This window comes from Telopea speciosissima, chromosome 6 (assembly GCF_018873765.1).
Source record: "Telopea speciosissima isolate NSW1024214 ecotype Mountain lineage chromosome 6, Tspe_v1, whole genome shotgun sequence".
NCBI lineage: Eukaryota > Viridiplantae > Streptophyta > Magnoliopsida > Proteales > Proteaceae > Telopea > Telopea speciosissima.
Window position 1 is genome coordinate 67,658,842 of NC_057921.1, and position 22,049 is coordinate 67,680,890.

At 46.2% G+C, this 22,049-nt stretch overlaps 1 protein-coding gene across 4 annotated transcripts in view; it reads right to left on the reverse strand.

The window, feature by feature from the left end:
* LOC122664846 (endonuclease MutS2) overlaps window positions 1–22,049 on the reverse strand; it is a 120,086-nt gene that overhangs the window by 84,280 nt on the left and 13,757 nt on the right. For all 4 annotated transcript variants that reach the window (XM_043860857.1, XM_043860856.1, XM_043860858.1 and 1 more), the window contains exons 6-7: window positions 5,474–5,527; window positions 5,315–5,397 (exon numbers count right to left, since the gene is read on the reverse strand). In XM_043860857.1, the coding sequence (XP_043716792.1) occupies window positions 5,315–5,397; window positions 5,474–5,527 (137 nt within the window). The remainder of the gene's footprint in view (window positions 1–5,314; window positions 5,398–5,473; window positions 5,528–22,049) is intronic.

Sequence of the window (22,049 nt, forward strand, 5' to 3'; positions counted from 1 at the left end):
ACCCTCCTCGGCGAAAAAAGCATTGCTTCGACTTCAACGGAGAAAACCGCTTCGACATCTGCTCCTTTAATTTCTGAGAATCGAGGTCGCAAACCTCTCAGACTCCACCGCCATCGTCGTCGTCCCAGCCATCGTCATCGCAGCTCCTCCGCAACCGTCGCCACCGTCAATGACGGCAACATCATTGGCTCCACTGTGCCTGGCCCTGTTACCGAGGCTTCTCAAGCCCTGGCTACGATCCCTCTGCAGATGTCTGCCTCCTCGATCCATGCGCAAGCAACTTTACCAGAAGGTCAAGCGATAGTAATCTCCGGTCTTGGAGATTCCCATGAAAAGGCCCCATTGACTTCCCTGCAACTGTCCTTGGACCCCTGCATTGAGCTTGGAAGGGAAACTGGCTCACCTACCCCCACTGGGCCGTCTTGCAAATCCCAAAACGAGCTACATCCCTTCGCTGGAGTCCCTGTCGCTGCCATGACAAAGACCACCAACCATTGCCTTTCTCGCGCTATAGAACTTCCCCCTGTAACCTCCTCGACTACTTCATCCCCCGCTTTGAACCTCTCCCCCCCCCCCCCTTTTGTCCACTTCCTCGTGTACTAACTTTTCTGACTTTCCACTTTTACCCCCCCCCCCTCATCCACCACCTCTTTACCCCTTTTACCCCCTGCTCCCTACCCCTCCCTGGCCTATCCCGTCTCACCTTTCCAACGACTTACCTTTTGGGCCTTCTTCTTTGGCCCATGACCCCTCCTCTCTTCCATGGCCCAGTACGGTAGACCACCCCTCTCCTCCCTTGGCCCCGGCCCAGCTCCATCTCAGGCCCAGCTGCCTGGCCCATACCTTTGCTCCTAGTCCAACCCAACCCCTCTTAACCTCTGCCCCCCTTTTAACCCATCCATCCTCCATCCAGCCCATCTTCCAACCTCCAGCCCACCTCTACCATAAACTTTTCCCCAACCCTCCTTCCCAATCCCTCACCAGGTCCATCTCCTCCCCTTCCCTTTTGGACTTCCCCCCTTGATCCCCCCCTCCACCTGACCTGCCCCCCCCCCCCCCCCGGTTTCACTTTCTGTCCCCTCCCCCCTTGAACCCCCCCAGGCCTCTCGTCCGAGATCCGGCTCTAATTTTCTTTCGTCGTCGCTATCGTAGCACCCCTCCGGTGCGCACATTGCCATTCCCCCTCTAGTAGTCATGTCTGCCGGCTTCATCTGGAACGTCAGGAGTCTCAATTCCCTGGGCAAGCATCTAGAAATTCGATCCCTCATCAAATCCACCCACTGCTCTTTTTGTGCCCTCCTTGAGACCCACGTCCTGCATAACAATGCAGCCCGCATTGCTGCCTCAATTGCCCCCTCCTGGTCCCTTCTCTCTAATTACAATCACTCCCCTCTCGGTCGGATTTGGTTCCTCTGGGACCCATCCAAAATCAACGTCTCTCTCTCCCACTCCTCTTCCCAATTGCTCCATCTCAGCCTCTCCATTCCCAACTCCCATTCCACTTTAGTTCTAACGGTTGTTTATGCCTGCAACCACGCTGCTAACCGTTCTTCTCTCTGGCTTGACCTCTCCCTCCTCAAAACCTCCATGGACTCCACCCCCTGGGGTTTAGGTGGGGACTTCAATGTGATGCGATCCCAAGAAGAAAAATTGGGTGGCAGACCTATTGACTCTTCCTCCGTCCTTACTTTCAACGAATGCTTAGAAGATCAATGCATCGAGGACCTTCACTAGACTGGTTCCCCCGTTACTTGAAACAACCGGCGCGTTGGCCCTGATCGCATCGCCTACAAGCTGGATCGTTTCATCTCCAATGAGGCTTAGCTCTCCACCTTTCCCCACTCTCTAGCCAACTTCCTCATCCAAGGCCTCTTTGACCACTGCCCCTGCCACATCCTTATCCATCCCTATTCCTCCTTTGGTCCTAAGCCTTTCAAATTCTTCGACATGTGGACCTCCCATCATCTTTTCCTTCCCACCGTCCTTAAGGCCTGGCGCACCCCGGTCTCCTCTCCCTCCCTCCCCCTCATTGCCTTGACCAGGAAGCTCCGCAACACCAAAGCTGCCCTCAAAAGCTGGAATATCTCCTCCTTTGGCAACATTAATTCCAGGCTCTCCTCCTGCAAATCCAATCTCTCCTCCATCCAGGCCAGACTTCAATCTAACCCTCTCAATCCTTTCCTTGCCTCTGAGGAAAAACTCCTTTCTGAGGAATTGTTCTCTCTCTCCTCCCTGGAGGAAAGCTTCCTGCGTCAAAAATCCTGCATCAAGTGGTTAGAGCTGGGAGACTTAAATTCAGCCTACTTCCACAGGTCTCTGAAAGCCAGACTCAACTCTAATTCCATCACCCTCCTACATACTTCTTATGGCTCCCCCCTAACCCCGATCCATGACATCAAATCTACGTCCATCTCCTACTTCTCTAACTTGTTCAATCCCCCCCTTCCTGCCCCCCCCCCATCTCCCCCTGACCTCATCAACAAGTTCCTCCCTCACCTAGTTGCGGAATCCCTCATTAGCATCCCCTCTGATGAGGAGATCTTCAAGGCCATCCACTCTCACAAATCCAACAAAGCTCTTGGCCCTGACGGATTCAGCATGGGATTCTTTCTCAGCCGCTGGGATTCCATCAAAGGAGACCTTTTCAAAGCCATCCGCAGCTGCTTTTACAAGCCAAGTCAGCTGGCTCAGGTCAACCAGACCTTCATTTGCCTCATCCCCAAAAAAGAGGGAGCCACTTCTCTCTCGGACTTCAGACTTATCTCCCTCTACAACCTCATCTACAAATTCATCGCCAAAATCCTAGCCAACAGAATCAAGGCTGTTATCCCCTCTCTGGTTAGCCCCAACCAATCCGCCTTCATTTCTGGAAGAAGCATTGCGGATAACATTATCCTTTGCTCTGAGATCGTGCGGGGGTATGACCGTAAATCTCACTCTCCGGTTGCCTTTATGAAAATTAACCTCCACAAAGCTTTTGACTCCCTTCGTTGGGACTTCATCTGCGGAGTGCTCTCTCAAATGGGCTTCCCCCCTACCTTTGTTCCCTGGATTCATGCTTGCATCTCTTCCCCTACTTTCTCGGTTCTGTGGTTCTCCGACTGGGCTCTTCCATTCCAAAGTGGGCATTCGCCAAGGCTATCCTCTCTCCCTCTTCCTCTTCTCCATCGCTTTGGAAGTTCTCTCCCGCAGTCTCCAATCCAAGACCGATCTCCATCTCATCTCTCCCATTCCTAAATGCACGCATATCAATCTTACCCACCTCGCTTTTGCAAATGATCTGATGATCTTCTCTATGGCCTCTCACTCCTCCATCTCTGCTATTATGGACTCTCTTCACCTCTTTGAGACCCTCTCGGGCCTTCGTATAAACCTCCTCAAATCCAAACTCTTTCTTTCTGGTAGTTCTGATCTGGACCATGATTCCCTTCTGAACCTCACTGGCTTCTCCATTGGCTCCCTTCCTGTCCAATACCTCGGCCTCCCTCTCATTCCGGCCAGACTCTCCAACCACCATTGTGCTCCTATGTTGGATAAAATCCGCAAGTGCCCCCAGCTTTGGAAAAGCAAACTCCTTTCCTATGTCAGTCGCCTTGTTTGCATCCGCTCTGTCCTTCAAGCTTCTTATATCTATTGGAGTGGGATCTTCGGATTACCCAAAGCCACCATCTAGGCGATGGAACGTCTCTTCTGTGCTTTCCTCTAGAAAGGGACAGACGCCTCTAGATTCCTCCATCCTGTTAGCTGGAAGTCTTTTTGCCTCCCAAAAGCCGAGGGTGGCCTTGGGATCCGGCGTATAAAAGAGACTCCAACACTGCTAGTATTCTCAAGCTAATCTTGAAAATATCCTCCCATCAGGATTCCATCTGGGTCAGCTGGGTCAACTCTCACCTCCTAAAGTCTGACTCCATCTGGATTGTCCCCATCCCCCCTGATGCCTCTTAGATCTGGAGAAAGATCCTTGCCCTCCGCTCGACCCTTGGCACCCCCTTGGTATCATTTTCTGCGCTCTTGGCCCCAGGCCGTTTTACTCATCTGGTCTCCCAAAAAATACCCCGATCCTGCATTCCTGCCTCATTTCTTCTGGCTCCTGGTCCCCCCCGATATCTCAACCCCTCCATTGTCTCTCAGATTTGGCCTGCTCTCCCCCCCTTCCCCCCCCCCCCCCATGATGATAGAATCATTTGGTCGCCCTCCCCCAATGGCCTCTTCAGCACCAGATCAGCCTGGAACTTTGTCAGACCAACCGCTCCCACCGTACCCTGGCATAACCTAGTCTGGTTCACAGGCCACATACCTCGCCACAGCATCACTACCTGGAGAACCCTTCGCCTTTGCCTCCCCACCCAACCCTTCCTTATTCATCGTCACATCCCTGCTTCCCCTGCCTGCTCCCTTTGTTGGAATGGCCTTGAGGACATTCCCCATCTCTTCTTTAACTGCCCCTTCACCTCTACCATCTGGAAAAAAGCCCTCTCCTCCATCTGGCACCGCAATAGGAGACCCCTTCACTTTGACAGAGAATGGCTTTGGGTGGCTAAATCCTTCTCAGGGTCCTCGATTTGTGACACCATTGGAAAGCTGGTTTTTGGAGCTGCTATTCAACACATCTGGATGGAGCGCAATCTTAGGAGATGGACTTCCAAGTCTCGATCTTTTGATCTGATTTGGAAAGCCATCTCCTTTGAAGTGTCTTCCAAGCTCAGCCGTGCCCATCTTCGCACTGTCAAGGACTCCCCTAGGAATAGGCATATTGCTGGTTTTTGGGGCCTCGACCTGCCCTCCTTTTCTCTTCAACCTCTGCGTAGGTTGGTTTGTTTCTTCCCCCCCCCCCCCTTCTTCTCCGTTGTATATTCTTTCCTTTTCCTGCCCCCTCCTGGGGTATGGTAATACATATTATTCACCCAAAAAAAATTATCTCTATAGATAATGGAAAGAGTTTTATATCTCTCAAATTCATCACAAAAAATTAATGGTCAGGGTGGAAAAAGCTAGCTTGACATCTTAGAGAGAGTAATCCATTAATATTTTTTAGGGAAAAGGCTGGGCACAACGCCAGGGTGCTCAGCATGTGTCATCCTCTCTCCTCCCCTTTTGGAAAACACCCCCTTGTCCTCCTGTGTCCAGCCACGTGATCGGTGTATGCTGCTTGCTTACCGAAATCTGGCGGCATGCCCAACCCTCTCCCTATTTTTTATTTCTTCAGTCAAAGTAAAGAGATATAGAGAATAGGGAAAACACCAGAAGATTTCTTGTTCAAAAAGTTCACCAAATTAATTAAAGGTGCATGTAAGATGCAACATATTCAATGTACCTGGACAACAGTAGCCCCTTAAGATTTGTAAGCTCATCAGCCCCCGCTTTGATACACCATCTTCCATCAATATTACTCACTTCCTGATTCAATATGGAAAATTGGTAGAACAACCAACAAAGATACCTTCCAAATGCATTCCAAACCATGGTGTCTTACCAGAGATGTCCCATCTGATTCATTCCGAATTAAGCTGTCCATTAACTGATATAGCTGATTGAAAAAAGACAGCAATATTCAGTATTTAAGAATTCTAAGTACAAGTGTCATGAAAAACAACTAAACCAAGATCCAGTCATTATAAATGCCTGCAAATTTGACTCACCCCATATATATATTGTATTGCAGGTTCTTCAGGTTAACATATGAGAATACAAAGAGATTTAAAATATAAGGCCGCATTTGGTAACACTCCGAAAAAGTATTTTCACAGAACAAAAAAACACTAGAGAGGTGTTTGGTAAGTCCAGTTCATTTTACTGTTTGCCTAAAGTGAACCGGGCACATTGGATACCAAAGAAATAGAAATACAGAAGCAACTTGCCTTTCTCTTCCCATAACAAACACAAGCAACAAAAAAGCAAACCATTGAAGGCTCGTCAGCCCCAAACATCAGAGAGAGCAGAGACCATCTGTAGGTACTCTCTCTCTCTCTCTCTCTGTCCTACCATGTTGCCAGTCACAGATTAGCATCACGTCTGGCACCTCTTTCTTTCACCCTCTACCTCTCCCACTCTGTCCCTCTCTCCATCTCTCCATCTCTCCCTCTCTCCCTACTCCCTCTCCTGCTCCGTTCCTCGCTCCATCTTTCTCTCTCTCCCTCTCTCCGTCTTTGTAACTCTCACACTATCCCTCTACCTCTCTCTCAGGCCCTCTCCCTCTCGTTGTTAGAGTTTATGTTGTAAGAGGTACTTTAGTCAGTGCCTATTATAAGCCATACTAAGTTGTAATTTTTTACTTTTGTTATTTTTCCCTTTTACCTCCCTAGGGAGGCTTGCGTAATTACATGAACTTTATTAATGAACCAAATAGGTAGTAGGAGTTGATTCTCCACTACCCACGATTCTCTTCACTCTTCTTCTTCTTTCTTCTTCTCTTATCTTCTCTTCTTCTTCCTCTTCTTTTTTCCCAGCTTTCATTCCTTGTTCCTTTGATTAAATCAACCCACATCTGATTCGAACTATCATCCCTCTTTCCTTCTCCCCCCTCCTCCTCCGGCAACCAACCTTCAATGAACTCTTGATTTCTGGGTTTTGAATTCTCCATATGAAGAGGTTGCAAATCCACAAATCATTGACTCTGGTAAACCCTAATCTCCTCCTCAAACGGGTACAGTTGTAATGGGATAGATTGGTGGTCAGGGGTGGGAGGGTAGCAGAATGAGAGATGTCTTATCCTCATCAGAGAGTGAAAGAGAGAGAGAGAGAGAGAAGAACAGCAGAAACCTTGTAGTTACAAATTGTCCCACCCAGTTCAAATTTGAAGTTTTACTTTCTCTCGCTGTCAGAATGTGAGTTCGCTATCTTTGGAGATCTTTTCTTCAGAGACTGGAAATTGTAGTAGTAGTACTCAATTATCCTTCATATTTTATAACACTTGACCGGTCATACCTTGTTCAGTGGGGTTGCATACTGGTAATGCTGTTAGGGTTGCTGCCCTTGATTTTAACCATCTTAAGAAGTCATTCACGCTGTCACACACTACTCCACACATTGATTTTACTGTAATGCCAGGGGATTGTGTCCAGTTCACCCCATTTCCTGCAAGCAGTGATCTTCCCAACAATGGATTCTTGGGATTCTCGGGTGGTTCATCGCACTATGCTGAGAGCAACCTGACCAATCTCCACATCTGGGCTCTTTCCAGTGGAAGACTCCCACATTTCTCTCAGATTGCATGGTCTCTAAAGCACAGTGCCACTCTACAATCCATCATTGATGAGAATATGGACATATTTCACCCTATTGACAATTACAGAGAGGCTGATATCAGGCACGAAGGGCATAGGTTTCACTTCTCTCCATTGGCTTTCCATCCATCTGGTCTCGACATTGTTTTGTTGAGCTTGTGAGGGATGATAGTCTCATATGATATTGAGAAGAGAAAGTTGGAGGCTGTGAACCATTACAAGATTCAGAACTTCTGCCATGTGCCTGTCAGAGTTTATGTTAAAAAGGGTCCTTTTGTAACTGGCTTGTTATAAGCCATGTTAAGTTGTATTTTCTATCTTTTGTTTTTATTTCCTTTTACCTCCTCAGGGAGTCATATGTAAATTCAAGAATATTGTTAATGAAGAAAATAGGTGAGTGGAGATGACTCTCCTCACAATCGATTTCTCCCAACTCTCCTTCTTTCTCTCTTCTTCTTCCTTCTTCACTTCTCCTTCTTCTTCCCCTTGCTGTTAGATCTTGTTCCTTTACTAGAATCAACCCTCATCTAGTTTCTAACTTGGTATCAGAGCAGGTTTGAGAGTCGACCAATCTCAGCTGTTCTCTTCACCTCTCTTTGGAACCCTAGAAAGGTATGAGGGTTCCAATAGAGGTCATACCATGTAAAGTATCTCACATAGAATACTTATTGGAGTTCTAACCTTCAAGCCAATGCTTAATGGAAGGATTTGCAAGGCTGTAGAAGTCGTTTGCAGCCATTAGAGGGTAAACCAGAGTTACCACCAGCCTTTCCCCTCTCAGTTCTGTTTCTGCCTCACTTCTGCTTGGTTTGCAATGAAACCAAGCCCATTTGGATCGCCCAAGGGTCCTTTTTAAGCCCCCAAGAGCTTGGTTGGTAAGGAGGGATGGTTAAAGAGCATAGCTCTCTTCTATGCTGCTGCAATGCTGCTGCACAGGTACCGCCAGATGTCTTTTTTCCACTCTGTTTGAAGTTTTTTTTTGTCTGTTACGTGTTGAATGGCTGTTGTGAGTTGAAGGGTTACACTATTTGAGTGTCTTTGGTTGTTACGGAATGAAGTTGTGATCCAAGAAGTGTATTTGAGGTTGTTATCATCAAGAAATTGTTGTCTGTTTGCTTGCTGGTGATATATTTGGTTGTTGGTTTGCTTCCTTTCTCTGGGTGAAGCATATTTCCTACTTGTTCAAGATATTTCAGTGATTTGTTAAGTGCTTACACATCATGTTTGGGCCTGGTTCTAAGGTCAGTGGGTCTAGTGAAGCTTCAACAGGTGGTTTGGGTAGTCTTCATCCTAGCATGACCCCATTTGATAACCCCAATACCCAAATTTTTATTGTAAAATTTTTTTTTTTTGGATGAATAAAAATTTAAAAGAGGAGGAGGAATATACAAGCCCGGAGGCCAACAAAGCCGAAGCTAGCCAGAGACTAGTTAGGGCGCAAAATGGTGGAAGGGAGACCCCAGGAGACAACAATAAGCCTGTTCCTTGGGGTATCCCTAACACAACTCGGGGAAAGGGAATTAGCTTTAGATGAAACATCAAAGAAGATGACCTTCCAAATCTTGTCGAAAGAGCGGGAGTTGGACGTCCATCTTCTGAGGTTACGCTCCATCCAAATGTGAGATATAGTAGCACAAAAGGCAAGCTTTCCAATCGTGTCACAGATCGTTTTGCCACCAAAAGTCCTATGAATCCAAACCCATTCACGAGAGAGGGGAAGATGCCTTCTACGAGCAGGCCAGCAATGGCGGAGAACTCGGTTCCAAATGGAGGCAGCAAAGCGGCAAGTGAAGAAAAGATGATCTATGTCTTCATGCCCATTCCAACAGAGGTAGCATCTAGGAGAGACTTGCAAGTGGCGGTGTGTGAGGAATGCTTGTGTTGGAGGCAATTTGCTAGGGCACACCAACCAGTAAAGCTCTATCTTGGAATGTGACCTTGGAACCAAACCACTTTTTGCCAAGGACAGGGGGTCCCTCTATGTTTGACCATGTCCCAAGCGGAGTGGGAGCTGAATGAGCCTGTGGTGGAGGGGAGCCATAAGATGGTGTCTCCTCTGCCTCTGTGTCCAAGTGGAATAGGGGGGAGGGAACTCCAGAGATCCGCCAGAGGGGGGGGAAGAGGAGGGGGGGACCAAAAGCCATTGGTAATGATGGAAGCCACAGGGGAAAATCTGTCCAAGCCGGACTCATAGATGGCACGGTGGCTGACAATAGAGGCTAGGACACCTGAAGGATGCCAATTGTCAAGCCAAAGATAGGTCTACGACCCATCGTCAATCCTGCAAGAAATAGCACCCCTGGCAATGTGCCTCACTTAAAGAATTCTGCGCCAAATCCAAGAAGAATCAGGGCTGGAGCTGACCGTCTAAATAGAGTCTCTACGGAGAGGCCCCGCATACACCCAGGAAGTCCAAATGCTAGATTTGTTGGTGATGAGTCTCCATAGCAGCTTGATAGAACCAGCAAGGTTGACATCTTTAATCCTTCTGAGACCCAGACCTCCTTCAAATTTGGGGAGGCAAATAGAAGACCAACTCTTGGGGTGGAGGAACCTGGCAGAGTCCACACCATTCCAAAGGAAAGCACACATAATGGGCTCGGCAGCCTTGATAGTAGCCTTGGGAAGGCCAAAAACACCGCTCCAATAGATGTAACAAGACTAGAGAACCGATCTGATAAGCTCAAGGCGACCTGTATATGATAAAAGTTTGGCTTTCCAAAGCTGAAGTCTCTTGCGAAGAAGGTCAAGGATAGGGTTACAGTGATGTGCTGAGAGTCTGGCTGGTATGAGGGGCAGGCCAAGGTAGCGGACAGGTAAGGTGGCAATGGGAAAGCCAGTGATGGTGGAGAGGGCCGCTTTGGTCGAGTCAGGAACCCCAGCAATGAAGATTAGGGATTTAAGGAGGTTAATGCCCTGGAAAAGGTGGTGGGAGGACATGATGTTTTCAATGGAAGAGGGATCGGCCCTGGAGAAGATCATTAGGTCATCGGCAAAAGCAAGATGGGTCAAGTTGGTGGCCTTGCACTTAGGGAAGGGAGTGATGAGGTGGAGGTCAGTTTTGGACTGGAGACTGTGGGAGAGGACCTCAAGGGAGAGACAAAAGAGGAAGGGGGAAAGGGGGCATCCCTGGCGGCTGCCCGCAGAGGAGGGGAAGTAACCCGCGGGGCTGCCATTAAGGAGAACAGAGAAATGAGGGGAAGAGATGTAGAAGTGGATCCAGTTCACAAAGGTGGGGGGGAAGGACATCTTAAGAAGGACTTGGGTGATGAAGTCCCAACGAATGGAGTCAAAGGCCTTGTGGATATCAATTTTCAAAAGGGCTGAAGGGGGAATGGATTTCCGGTGAAAGCCACGAACAATTTCCTGACAGAGGATGATGTTGTCTGAGATACTTCTCCCCGAGATGAAGGCGAACTGATTGGGGCTGACAAGGGAGTCAATGACAAGCTGAAGCCGATTGGCTAGAATTTTGGCAATGAACTTATAAAGAAGGTTGCAAAGGGAGATGGGTTCTGAAGTCCGCCATGGAGGAGGCACCCGAGGATTTGGGGATGAGGCAGAGAAAGGTGCGGTTGATGTTAAGGATCTGATGGGGGTTAAAGAAGAAGCTCTTGATGGCACAGATGAGATCGGATCCTATGATGTCCCAACAAGAGGAGAAAAAAGCCATACTTTACCCATCAGGGCCAGGAGCTTTATTTGCCTTATGGGAGTGGACAGCAGAAGCAATTTCAGAGTCAGAGGAGATGGAGCAAAGGGAGCTAAAGAGGTTGGAAGGAACGAATTTGTTGATGAGGCCTTCAGGGATGATAGGATGGGAGGAGGGGGGAGGGCAAAAGATACTAGTGAAGTGGGACACGACTTCAGATTTGATGGCATCAACAGAGGAGAGAACCGATCCATCGGAGGAGGTGAGAGAGAGAATGGAGTTGGAGTTGGTTCTGGCTTTGAGGGAGCAGTGAAAGAAAGCAGAGTTAGAGTTGCCAAGTTCAAGCCATTTGATCCGGGATTTTTGATTCAGGAAGCTCTCCTCCTGAGAGAGAGAGGAGGCGAGCTCAAAGGCGGCAAGGGATTCCTCCACCGCGAGAGAGGGATTAAGGGGGTCAGACTGGAGACGGACTTGGATGGAGGAAAGGGTGTCTCAACAGGAGGAGACACGGGAAGAGATATTTCCGAAGGTAGAGGAATTCCAAGATTTGAGGGCAGATTTGATATTTTTGAGCTTTTTAGAGAAGGCAAGGAGAGGGGAGGAGAAGGACTGAATAGGGATATCCCAAGCAGACTGGACCATAGGAAGGAAATCAACATGGGAGGACCACATATCAAAGAATTTAAAGGGCTTGGGACCAAAGGAGAGATAGGGAAGGACAAAGAGGGAAATGGGGGAGTGGTCAGAGAGGCCTGGGAGGTCAAAAACAGCGTAAGAAGAAGGAAGGGATGAGAGCCAGGGATCATTGACGAGAACACGGTCAAGCTTGCAATCAACTCTATCAACGCCAGAGCGCTTATTGTGCCAAGAAAACTCAGCACCCGACCAACAGAGGTCGTTAAGACCAACATCCTCAAGACAAGAATTGAAGGCATCAACCGCTTGGTGATCAATGGGGGAACCACCTAACTTGTCATGGCTATAACGGACAACATTGAAGTCGCCGCCCATGCCCCAGGGGGCAGAACCAACGGACTGAGAGATGATATGAATGTCGTCCCAGAGTGGGAGCCGATCCGGAGGCCGATTGAAAGCATACACCATGGTGAAAATGAAAAGATGGTTGTGAAGATGATCAGAGATGCTGAGATGGAGATATTGGGGGGAGGCAGAGGAAACCAACAGGTGGAATTTGGAGGGATCTCAAAGAAACCAGATACGGCCATTTGGAGAGTGGGAGTAGTTGGAGATGAGGGCCAAGAGGGGGCTTTAGAATGAGCGATGCGAGAGGAGTTGGACTCAAGAACCTTCGTTTCAAGGAGGCAACAGAGGGAGGATTTAGAGGAAATGATGCGAGCACGAATTTCAGCTTGTTTTGCTGGGGCATTAAGGCCACGGACATTCCAAATGGTCCAGGGGATCATGAGCAAAGGTGGGGAGGGGGCAGCCAACCAGCTGTGGAACTGACCCGAGAACCCGGGGGGACACTGCGGGGCCTCGAGCGGTACTCACGCAAGGGGGGGAAGCAGACCAAGGGAGAAGATGCTAAGGAAGAGAGCACAGTGGACAATGGACGAAGGGAAGAGGAGGGTCCAACCACAGGGACAGGATCATGGCTAAGTTGGTTCGGTTCAGGTGTGGCTTTTAAGAGGTTCGGGCCAGGGTGATTTGTTAAGCTGGAATGAGATAAATGGCCTGGGTAAATGGGCTGGGGAAGATGGGTTAAAAGGGCAGGTTGATGGGTCTGGCCAAAGGGGGTGTTGTCTTTAGTAGGGATGAAGGGGGGAATATGGAGATTAAGGGGGACAAAAGGGATGATGTCACGTGGGGGGGGGGGGGTTGGGTGAAAAGGTGTTTCTGGGAGGGGAAAGGTGGTTTGGTGTAAAGTGGTGAAAGACTGTGGGTGGCAGGAGAAAAGGGCTTATTTGGGTTGCCAAAATTGGGAGGAAAGCTTGACGAAGGCGAAAGTGGGGGAGCAGGGGAAGCTTGCAAATCGGTCTCACAAAGCTCAGGAGGACCAGTCGAGGCTGCAACATCACCATCAGCGTCGAGATCCAGGGACAAGAGGACGGCGAACCTGTTGTGGTCAACCCCTGTTGAATCACGAGGTTGGTGGGCATCGGGAACCTCGCCAAGGTGTGGAACTTCGTCAGGTTTAGGGCTTCCGGCGACAATTTCTAGTCTTTTTCCGGCCGCGAGAAGGCTGCAGAGGCCTTGCAAGCAACTGGGCTGGCTTCGCCAGAGCTTGGAGCAAGGCCAGGGACAAGGCAACAACTTCGTCATCATTCGAGGTAGCAACCGAGGCGTCAGCAACTTCGACCAAACAATCCTTCGTCTCCGCCATTAAAAGCGTGGCTGCTGGAATGGCACAAGAGTTGGAGTCGAGAGGGCTACGTCAATAATCCACTATTTCTGCCAAAGGGGCAGCAGCGAATGACGAGGAAGATGGAGCATGGTTGCTTGGGGGCTGGCACTGCTTCGATGGATGTCCGAAGGACTTGCACAGAGAGCAGTACTGAGGTAGCCATTCATAAGAGACTCATTGGGTAAAGGTATGGCCTTCTTCTTCTTGTATGGTGACAAACTCCGGTGGAGGCACATCTGCAGAGACTTCAACACATATTCGCGCAAAGGAGCGGCGATCCATTTTCTTAGTTCGTTTATCAGAGAAGAGAGGGTTGCCGATTGTCGAACCCACAATACTGAGGCCTGATGCACACCAGTAGTGGAGAGGGAGGCCTGGCAAGTTGACCCAAACGGAAATGGACTTGAGGTCGATTCTACTGAGGGAGGAGCGACGGTCCCATTGCCGAAGGAAGATCGGCTTCTTGCCTATCAACCAAGGACCACCCTCCAAGGCACGAGATCTATCGACATCGTCTGAGAACCTGAAGATGAAGATGCCATTGTTGAGGAGATAAGTGAAAACAGCTCCAGCTGGGAGCCACTGTTTGAGCAGAGAAGTTTTGACAACATGAAAAGGAGGTCGAGCGCCAAGAAAGTGCCCCACGAGACAGCTCTGCCATTTGGTGATTTCATCGTCTAGCAGACCCTTGGGACAGTAACCAACCCTGGTGTCGTCGACGATGGAGGGAGGGACAAAATGCAAGGAGTGCCTGTCGATGGGGTTGGGGGTGCTGCTGGATAGAAGAGAACTCCAGGTAGGGGGTTTTGTTGCAGGGTTAGAGGAAATTGCAGTGGGTGAAGCAGAGGTGAGTGCGTCAGGGGTAGGTGAATTTCTGGGAATGGGGGTAAGGACGAGAGGAGGGGAAGAGTTTACAATGGGTAGAGCATCAGTAGAAGCAAGGTGGGGGGAAGCAGGGCATGCAGGGTGAGGGGAGGCAGCAGGCAGGGCTACCAGAGGGGGAGGAGGCAACTCAAGTCATCGCTGGAGGGCTACCAGAGGAACATCTGCATCTTCTTTTTTCTTAACAGTATGTTAATCAATGGAAGATACCCCCATTTTGAAATTATCGTATCTATTACAAGGGTTTTCACAAAAATCGGCACTGAAGGCCTCCTGTTTCGGAATTGAACCAGGTTTATTGTAAAGTTGGACAACACCAATTATTTAGATTTGTCTCACTCTGTTAAAGCCTACCTTGGCCAACATTTATGTTGCCCTTCAGAAGATGAAGGAATTTGTAAGAGCTGCGATACCCCGGAGTGCGAATGCATACATTAAAATCATTAATGATCGATGGGAGAAGCAATTGAGTCATCCATTGCATAAAGCTGGTGAGTTCATATTTACATTTACATATTCTAAAGCACTAACAAGTTATATATGTCATTACCAATAATACTATCTAATCCCAAATAGAAAGCATAATCTTGACTTGAATCGAACTACTAGTAGCAATTGAAATGTCATGAGAAGTTGGAGCCAAATGCAACAATACAGCGACGCAAATAATGAGGTGAGAGTGAGACTTGGTAGTAAGCAAAGGAATGTATTTAGTAATTACTTAATTGTATTGTGTACTAATTACTAAATAGTAAATACTAATTCAAGGCATGTTTGAACTTTAAAATGAAATAGATCCTATACTTCAAAAAAGCTTCCATGAGTTTTAGTCGAAAAGCTGCAGTGGAAGGTACACAAAAGTCAGACCCTGGTAAGTCCACTACTGCCTACTGGCATTACATTTATAAATTATAATTTTTTTCATATACCTATATATATATATTCCTAATAATGTATATTTGTAATGCAGCCGACTGGAGGGTGCTATATGGCTCAAGTATACCTAACCTAAGAAAGATAGCAATCAGAGTGCTCTCACAGACTTGTTAATCCTCTGGATGCAAACGCATTTGGAGTACAATTTCATTTATACACACCAAGAGGAGGAACCGATTGGGTCACAAATGACTGGAGCAACTGGTGTATGTGCACCACAGTTGTCAACCAGGCGGTTTTGTTGGCGCCTAGGCGACTGCCGTCTTATTGCAAAGCGCATTGCACTGATTTTTATTGGTATCGAACCCGGTATTGGCCCATATTTATGCCAAATATCATTTACTTAAGACACTATTCATAAATAAGCAAATACCCCCTCTTTGAATCCAATAAAAATAGTTAAGAAATCAAATTCCAAAAGGATAAAAAGTCAACCCCTCAGTTTAAGAACAAAAACTGGATGTTCGGCGTCAGGTAAAATTTTCAACTTTCAAATGCTGGGGTTTTTCTTATAATATGGTAAAACATTGCTAAAAACTAAAAGTGTGGTAAAATATGCATTTGTTTTGATATCTAAGAAAATATATTCTGTTAGAAGTTGTCGTAATAAGGGGGAGGGAAGTCGTGAATTAGCTCTAGAGCTAATTCACGATTCCTTCCCTCAGGGGTGTTTTGGTCTTTTGGTGTATGCCCTATTGTCTATCGTCAATCTTATTATTTAATTGAATGAATAGGGCTGTCACAAATACGGCTGTGACTCCCAAACTGTTGCAGCAATCCTCTTCTATTTCTCCCCTCTTCTTCTTCCTCTCTTCTTCTTTCTTCTTATTTTATTACATGGTATCAGAGCTGGATCGATAGGGACTGATCTACACTTACAAATATCAGTCATTCTCTGTTTGATCGAGGCTCTACAGTGGCTGTAATCTGCTTCGACAAAATGATTGGTTTGTAGGTCTTTTCAGGCTCTCGTTGGAAGGGGTACAGCACCCTATGCTGTTTTTTATGCGTGTCTAGGGACTAGTTCGAGTTTATATGAAGAACTAGGTCTGATTTGTTTGTGTTTTTGATGAAGAATGTTGAGCAGTGATTTTTTAGGGTGAGTCGGTTTATGTTTTTGGAGGAGAGTCACGATTTTTTATTTTAATTGGTGACCTATTTGTTGGCTGTCCTTGTGGTTTGTGAGAATGGTTGAAACCAAGACTACCGTGGCTGAATCTAAGCTTCTCATCGTATTACTGATCGCAAATTAGAAGGCATATCAAATTTCCAGCAATGGAAGAAGGTTGTTCGATTAGCTTTGATTGGCCGTGATCAACAGGATCATTTAACTAAATCAAAACCTGATGGAGATACCACGTGGGACACTGTTGATGCTAGGATTTTGAGCCAGATGTTAAATTCAATGGAAAATCAGATTGCAGATTTGGTGACTCATATTGATACAGTTAAGGACCTATGGGAATATTTGAATGTCCTATACTCTGGACAAGATAACCTGTCTCGTATATATGATTTGTCACAGGCGTTCTATAAAATGGAGCAAAAGAATCTCAACGTTACCCAATATTTTGCTGACTTCAAACGTTTGTATGAGGAGCTCAATTCAGTCCTTCCTATCTCATCGGATGTACAGGCAATGCAAAATCAGCGAGAACAACTTGCTGTTATGGTATTTTTGGGAGGACTTCGTAAGGAGTTTGAGTCGGTGAGGTCTCAAATACTTGGTGGGGATAAGGACACCACTCTTTCTGACACTTTTTCTCGAGATTTACGTGCTTCCCGTGAGAGCAGCCAAGAGACCACCACTGCTGAAAATTCTGCTCTTGCTTCTTTTCCACCAAACCGTGGTCCTATAGGAGAGTCGGGTAATAGTGGTGGTGGTGGTAGGGGTCGTGGGACTGGTACTAGTAAAGCCCCCACGACTGGTGCTTCAGAGACTTCTGGACAGGTGCGGACCTGTCATCATTGTGGCAAGCCTGGCCACATTCAGCGCTTTTGTTGGAAACTACATGGTAAGCCACCTCAATTTGCTAACTCGGCCAGCAGTGAGTCAGGTGTTTCCTCTTCTTCCAAGTCCGAGGGTAAGACTGTGACGATGTCTGATGAAGATTATGAGCGCTTTACTCAGTTTCAGAATTCCCAGTCATCTCAGTTCTCCGCTGCCAATCTGGTTCAGACAGGTAATGCTACTGCATGCCTCTCCTCCACTTCTCGTCCCTGGTTCATTGATTCAGGTGCTTCGGATCACATGACTGGGGTTCCAGGTATTTTTTCCTCATTTTGTGAGTCTTCTTCCAATGTAGTGTTAGCTGATGGGTCTTTAGCTCAGGTTCGGGGTACTGGCACTGTGCAAGCTACCTCATCTTTGTCCTTATCATCTGTTTCTTATTTACCTAAGTTTCGCTTTAATTTGTTATCTGTTCACAAGTTTACCAAAGCTCATAATTGTTCTGTCACTTTTTTTCCTGGCTATTGGGTATTTCAGGATCTCAAGTCGAAGAAGACGATTGGTAGAGGCCGGGAATCTGGGGGGCTGTATCTGCTTGAAGACACATTAGCTGTGGCATATTCGAGTGTGGCGATTCCTCATCAGATTCATTATCGTTTGGATCATCCTTCATTGGAGAGTTTGAAAATTTTGGATAGTCGTTTTAAGTCTTTGTCTAGTCTTAATTGTGAGTCATGTCAGTTTGGGAAACTTCACCGTGTGAGTTATCCCCCTAGAGTAAATAAACAGGCTGCCCACCCTTTTGCACTTGTTCATTCTGATATTTGGGGCCCTTATCCGGTTGTTTCTCAGTTAGGCTTTCGTTACTTTGTTACATTTGTTGATGATTATTCCAGAGTTACCTGGATTTATTTAATGAAAAATCGTTCTGAGTTATTCTCCATTTTTTGTGCTTTAGTTCTTGAAATTCAGAATCAGTTTCAAACTTCGTTAAAAGTTCTTCGAAGTGATAATGCTAAAGAATACTTTTCTGCTCCTTTTTCTTCATTTATGGTTCAGCATGGCATTATTCATCAGTCCTCTTGTGCGGACACACCACAACAAAATGGTGTGGCTGAAAGGAAAAACAGGCATTTAATGGAGGTTACTCGCTCTCTTTTGTTTGAGATGAAAGTGGCTAAAATTTTTTGGGCTGATGTTGTTTTAACAGCCTGTTATCTTATTAATCGTCTACCTTCTTCGGTTTTGTGTGGGAGTATTCCATATTCTTCATTGTTTCCTTCGCAGCCTTTGTTTGCTTTGCCTCCACGGGTTTTTGGGAGTGTTTGTTTTATTCGGGATCATCGTCCTGGTCGCTCTAAATTGGATCCCAGGGCTCTTAAATGTCTTTTTGTGGGGTATTCTAAAACTCAAAAGGGTTATCGTTGCTACTCTTTTGATTTGAAGAAATACTTTGTTACTGCTGATGTCAAATTCTTTGAGTCCACTCCATTTGTTGAGTCTTTGCTGTCTTCTTTAGATTTGGACGATGATCTGCCCCTCTATATTGTCGAGCAATCTTCTCTTTTGCAGGATCCTTCCAGCAGCGCCACCTCCAGCTAAGCCACCTGCTGTGTTTCATCGTCGCTCTTCTGACGAGCCGACACCTCGTATTTTTGCCCTTGACAAATATAGCAAACGGTTCGCTCCCTCTACCACGTCTTCTTCGCCTCCAGATCCGGATCCTCCAGTAGGTACTTCCCCTTCACCTCCTGCTCCTGTTATTTCTGATTTGGATGTTCCTATTGCTGTCCGTAAGGGTATTCGGAGTTGTACCCAACATCTTATCTCTAACTTTGTGTCCTATTCTGGTTGGTCCTCTAATTTTGTTGCTTGTCTATCCACTATTGAGAGTCATCCTATTCCTAAGTCTGTTGTCGAAGCCTTGTCTGATCCTGGGTGGAGGGCTGCTATGACTGAGGAATTGTCTTCGCTACAGGAAAATCAGACATGGGACCTTGTTTCTTTACCCTCTGGTAAGACCGCAATTCTGTGGCTAGGTTGAAGGCCCGTCTTATTGCTAAGGGCTATGCCCAGGTCTATGGTATAGACTGTCTGGATACTTTTTCCCTTGCTGCGAAACTTACTTCGGTTCACATATTTCTCTCTTTGGCTGCTATACATCGTTGGCCTTTGTATCAATTGGATGTCACGAATGCTTTCATGCATGGTGACCTCCATGAGGAGGTATATATGGAGCAACCCCCTGGGTTTGTTGCTCAGGGGGAGTCTGGTAAGGTGTGTAGGCTGAAGAAATCCTTGTATGGGCTGAAACAGTCACCACGGGCATGGTTTGGCCGGTTTACTGAAGTTGTATTTGAGTTTGGTCTGACTCAATCTGAGAGTGATCATTCGGTGTTCTACCGGTGTTCTGATGCAAGGAGGATATTTTTGGTGGTTTATGTAGATCACATTATTATTACAGGAGATGATTCTTCAGGTATTGAGAGCTTGAAGACACATTTGGGACAGCAATTTCAGACTAAGGACCTGGGACGTCTGAAATATTTCTTGGGTATTAAGGTAGCTCAATCACGGAAAGGAATTTCTCCCTCACAGAGAAAGTATGTTCTTGACTTGCTTACAGAGATAGGGTTACTGGGATCTAAACCTTTGGATACTCCTATGGATCCTAGTGTCAAACTAGTGGCAGATGGTGGTGATATTCTTGATGATCCAGAGAAGTTTCGGAGGCTGGTAGGGAAACTCAACTATTTGACTGTGACTAGGCCTGACATCTCCTTTCCTGTCAGTGTACTAAATCAGTTTATGTCCTCTCCTAGGACGTCTCATTGGGATGCAGTTATACTGGTTTTGCGATATATCAAGAAAGCGCCGGGACGTGGTCTTCTATATTCTGATCATGGTCATGGGAGGACTGAAGGCTTTACTGATGCTGACTGGGCAGGGTCTCCAGTTGATCGAAGATCCACTTCAGGTTACTGTGTGTTTGTTGGAGGAAATCTTGTTTCATGGAAGAGCAAGAAACAAACTGTTGTATCTTGGTTCAGTGCAGAGTCAGAGTATCGTGCTATGGCACATGGCACTTGTGAACTAATGTGGATTAAACAGTTGATGACAGAACTTGGGTTTGGTGGTGATTCTCCAATGTTACTATGGTGTGATAATCAAGCTGCCATTCATATCTCTACTAATCCTGTGTTTCATGAGAGAACGAAACACATTGAAGTTGACTGTCATTTTGTTCGTGAAAAACTGCAACAAGGGATTATCTCTCCTCGTCATGTTCGAACTGGGGAGCAACTTGCTGATTTATTTACAAAGTCTTTGGGGAGTGTGAGAGTAGATTATATTTGTAACAAGCTGGGCATGATTAACATATATGCTCCAGCTTGAGGGGGAGTGTTAGAAGTTGTCGTAATAAAGGGGAGGGAAGTCGTGAATTAGCGCTAGAGCTAATTCACGATTCCTTCCCTCAGGGGTGTTTTGGTCTTTTGGTGTACGCCCTATTGTCTATTGTCAATCTTATTATTTAATTGAATGAATAGGGGCTGTCACAGATACGGCTGTGACTCCCAAACTATTGCAGCAATTCTCTTCTATTTCTCCCCTCTTCTTTCTTCTTATTTTATTACATATTCATTCAGAGCGATTTTGACAGCATTCACGCATACCAAAGAAGGTTTGACCGGAACATAACTTCTTCAATATAAATCAAATTTAAGCAATTTTGGATTAGTTGGAAAGCTTGTTTTGTGCTCTAACTAATACAAACAATCTTATGTAAAAATAAAATCCTTTGACTAGTCAAACTTCTTAGAGAACAAGAACATCTCTCTAAATCGAGAGCAATTTAATTACTTATAAATAAGATCATATTTTCTAAGAACAGTATAAACCAAATGTAAGACTAGTATAAATCAAATGTATGTTTTGATTGTTTCAAACTTCCAATAGCTTGCTTCTTCAATTCTGTTGTCTTCTAGTTCTATGTTGATTCTTGATGACTTGATGTGGCTTAATATTAATTTTTTATGCCTTGATATGACTTAATGTTATTTTTGATGACTTGATATGGCTTAATGTTGATTTTTGATGACTTGGAGGTGACTTAATGTTGATTTTTTATGACTTAAGCAGGCTTAATGTTGATTTTTTATGATATAAGGTATATATTGTAGCATACGAAAATATTGTAGCACGTTAAATAATGTTAGAAAAGGGGGAAATAAAAAAATAACACTTGAGGGCGCCTAGGCAGGCGCCTTGTTGCCTAAGCGCTTAGCCCCCCCGCCCGACCCCACCGCCTTGGGTCGCCTTGCCAACTATGATGTGCACTATAATATGAAACTAAGGATGAAGCACATATGTGAAGAAATGGAAGAGAATTCTAAAGAACCAATCGAGCTAGCAGACATTTTCCAAGAACACTCAGATGAGAAAGAGGATCCCCAATACCAATGGGTAAGGGATCGAGGTGAATCAAAAATGGATCAGGCTGGGGGTATGCCCGACCCCACCATAGCTAGTTCGATGGGTACTAATGTAGATGACTATATGTCGGAAGAGAGACGTGTTTTCAAAGTCGCCTCAACCTTTTGAGAATCCGACTGGCCAGGTTGATGAGGAACACGAGTCAGATGGGTCACCATCTGATGGTGATGGGGGTAGTGGTGGTGGTGGTGGTGGTTGTGGAGATGGTGATGGAAGCGGTGATGATGATGGTGGTGGTGGTTGTGAAACCCCGCCAAAAAAAAAAAAAAAAAATTGAACTTTCGGAATCTATGTGATTTCAGGTTCTGGTTCAATATTTGACCATGCTAGCTTCTAAGTTGAGGGCCATCTTGACTAAGAAATTCAGACCTATCTCATGACTCGTCTGTAAAGGCATTCCGATCAGTCAACTACCGTGGCCTTAAATGAGTCTGAGGTGTCTAACGGAAGACAACATATAAGCTTGGCATGCTGGATTGATGGCCTGCGAAGCCTCCCTTTGTCTTGGGCCGAATCCCAGGTAAGAATCCCATTTTATATGTATAT